The 2,481-nt window shown below is 50.7% G+C and overlaps 2 protein-coding genes across 7 annotated transcripts in view; one reads left to right on the top strand and one right to left on the bottom strand.

Annotated features, from left to right (window-relative positions):
- Positions 1-2,469, bottom strand: part of LOC113206644 (lysozyme 2-like) — a 13,928-nt gene extending 11,459 nt beyond the window's left edge. The window contains exons 1-4 of one of the 6 annotated variants that reach the window (XM_052266757.1): positions 1,237-2,469; positions 670-834; positions 325-584; positions 38-88 (exon numbers count right to left, since the gene is read on the bottom strand). In XM_052266757.1, the coding sequence (XP_052122717.1) occupies positions 38-88; positions 325-584; positions 670-827 (469 nt within the window). In that variant the 5' untranslated portion in view covers positions 828-834; positions 1,237-2,469. Of the gene's footprint in view, positions 1-21; positions 89-324; positions 585-669; positions 872-1,236 lie in introns of all 6 variants that reach the window. The other 5 variants (XM_052266758.1, XM_052266760.1, XM_052266762.1 and 2 more) reach the window with 5 other exon arrangements.
- The window catches only part of LOC113206606 (mitoguardin), a 100,008-nt gene that overhangs the window by 89,483 nt on the left and 8,044 nt on the right, over positions 1-2,481 (top strand). The window lies entirely within an intron of this gene.

The following is a 2,481-nucleotide window of genomic DNA, read 5'->3' as shown; positions in this document are numbered from 1 at the left end:
AGCAACAGCTACAAAACTTACATGTTGTGGAAGATGTCATCGTTGATGTGACGGCGTAGAGCGTTCCTGCTGCCTGACGATCCGCCATCTGTAACATAAGACACAAAACATGCGCTATTCCTTGCCATATCCTTTAGGGAATACACTTGCAATGCTTCGGAGAAGTCAGTGCTGTACTATTACAAAAGTAGGACTAGCTACGCCCACCAGACCACGTCTCACGTAACAGGCTTCGCGATATACAGCGAAACCCTCTTACGCTGCGACGCGCCTGGCGAACGTACTGCATCTAGGACTGCTACGGGGGAGTCTTTAGTTACTCACGTCTGCTTCCTTCGCCCCAACAGTCATCCACGCTCCTGGGGTGGTAGCATCTGGGATAGGTGGTCCAGCCTGAGAAGCCGTGGACGCCGTGAACCATCCTGACGCAGCGCATCATGGCGTCCATGTCTCGGCGCAGAGTAGCGCAGCTCACGCCGCAGCCACGGCTGCCAACGTCGCACCAGTAACGATCGTTGATCTGGAAGATGCCGTGGTCCGCACTGCCATCCGAGTTCATTCGACCAATGGCCTGCGTGTCGTATCTAAGTGACGGTGTAAATAGACGAGACGTAAGTTTTAAAACAGCAAAAAAAGACCCTTTTCACCCCTAGTGTGATGGTGCCTTACTTGGACTCCTCCCATGCGATGCAGACCCAGGTCGGAATGTCAGAGCGGCTGATCCCGTGCGTGTACCGAAGCTCCCGGGCTAATTCGCACCGATCGTACACATAAGCGTGGCCGGAGCCGCAAAGCAGGAGGAGGACGGCGAGGAGAAGACTGGCCATGGTCCTGCTGAGGAACGGTGGCACAAATACGGACACTGTAAAACCTATGGCACCTCAAAAAGAATGTCAATTTCGGCCATTTTCTAAAAGAATACCATAATTTTAAATTAGCATTGAAAGTAGGTCAAAACTTATCATATGCTGGAAGAATGACAAGTTTTTGTTGTCAGAGGTCAAAGAAGCCGATTATTTGCACATTCTGAAGTAATGCCAAAGTTGTACCTCCTTAGAGAATTCGGCCAAAATTCGGCAGTCATTAAAGAAATATGCTTAAATTTTGGGTGGTTCTACACGCTGGAGTCAATAAGACAATAAGGCTCTAATTTTGAAAAGTCTCAGACATCAAGATGGATCGCCTTGAAGTGAGAAACTTGATTCTTTGCGTTTGAGTCGGTTTGGGTGTACTTGCCCTTCTTACAGTCGGCTTTAGTCTGGACCTGATGAAGCGGGACGCAGTAGATGCTTTCCTCCTGGCTCAGCGAGGGCGAATGGCCGTGGCAGCCCAGCCCAATACATGGCCAAGCCGAGTTCTTCCCCGCGGGGCTGGACTGAGTCAGCCACTCGACCCTCTTGTCTTATTCTACATTGCCTCCGAATCGTACCGACGACATTGACACTCACTGCGACGCTCGCAGTGTCGTTGCATCTCGAACGCACTCATTGTCTGGGCGCGAGGGTGAGGTGCATTCCCCCGAGTATTCCCCATAAAACAAACTCACGCAGATTATGACTACACTATCTCTCGGATCTCAGTGAAAGCGGCTTGTAGCGCAACGCCCGATGTACACAGATGTTGCTAAATTTTGCAGTCTTTGATACGAAATTTGTCATTTTAAGCGCCAAAACTTTGCTCAATCAACAGTCAGAAATTATAAAGCGAAATATGCGTCCATTAAGACTACTGGTTTTTGTTCGTTTGTTATGATTGCTGGGTTGTTGGGTTGTCCCTTAAATTAAGTTAGATATATCTACTCATCTAGACGAATCGTTTTGTCTCGGATAAGCCTTCAGACTACGTGGCTAGTTACAGTTTTTGTACGATCTGGGCACCTAGGTTCAAAAACTGTCCCTTCCCACACCTAAAAAAAAAAAAAAACTGTAGAAACGAGCTTATGGTTACTGCAGGGACAACCATAAATTATGGTTGCAAGCCACAACAGCACAGGTGTATTAACCAAGAATATGGTTTTCACCACTGGCGTATTGTTCTCACAACCATATTTTATGGTTATCTCTAAAAAAAAACATGAGATGGTTCCCACAACTTTTCAGTTTTCTGGGTTCATTGAGAGTGTTGAACACGCGGGTGTGTTGTGTCGGTCTACCTAGCAGGCGCTCGCCGGGGCGGGTCGGGCCCGTGGTCCGGCCGGGCACCTCGGGCGACGTGAGCGTGAGCGCAGCGCCCGCCCAAATATTGATTGAGTGTGGCCGGCCTGTTTATTTGGCCGAGAGTCGTCCTCGTCCTTCTCTTGGCGAGTGCGAGACGCCGCCCCGCCCCGCCCCGCCCAGGGTATACAGCAGTTGCAAGGCGAGGCAGCCGGGTCCTTGTACGACTGGCGCCGTCTGGACGCGACCGCCGCCTCGAATGGGGCGGGACGCGGCGGCGCTGAGTTTGGCGAAGGGGTTGTTCGCTCTCTCCCTCTCTCTCTCCCCC

Source organism: Frankliniella occidentalis, unplaced genomic scaffold (genome assembly GCF_000697945.3).
Source record: "Frankliniella occidentalis isolate FOCC.00 unplaced genomic scaffold, Focc_3.1 Scaffold42, whole genome shotgun sequence".
Lineage (NCBI taxonomy): Eukaryota > Metazoa > Arthropoda > Insecta > Thysanoptera > Thripidae > Frankliniella > Frankliniella occidentalis.
This window is presented reverse-complemented; position numbering and strand designations above follow the sequence as displayed.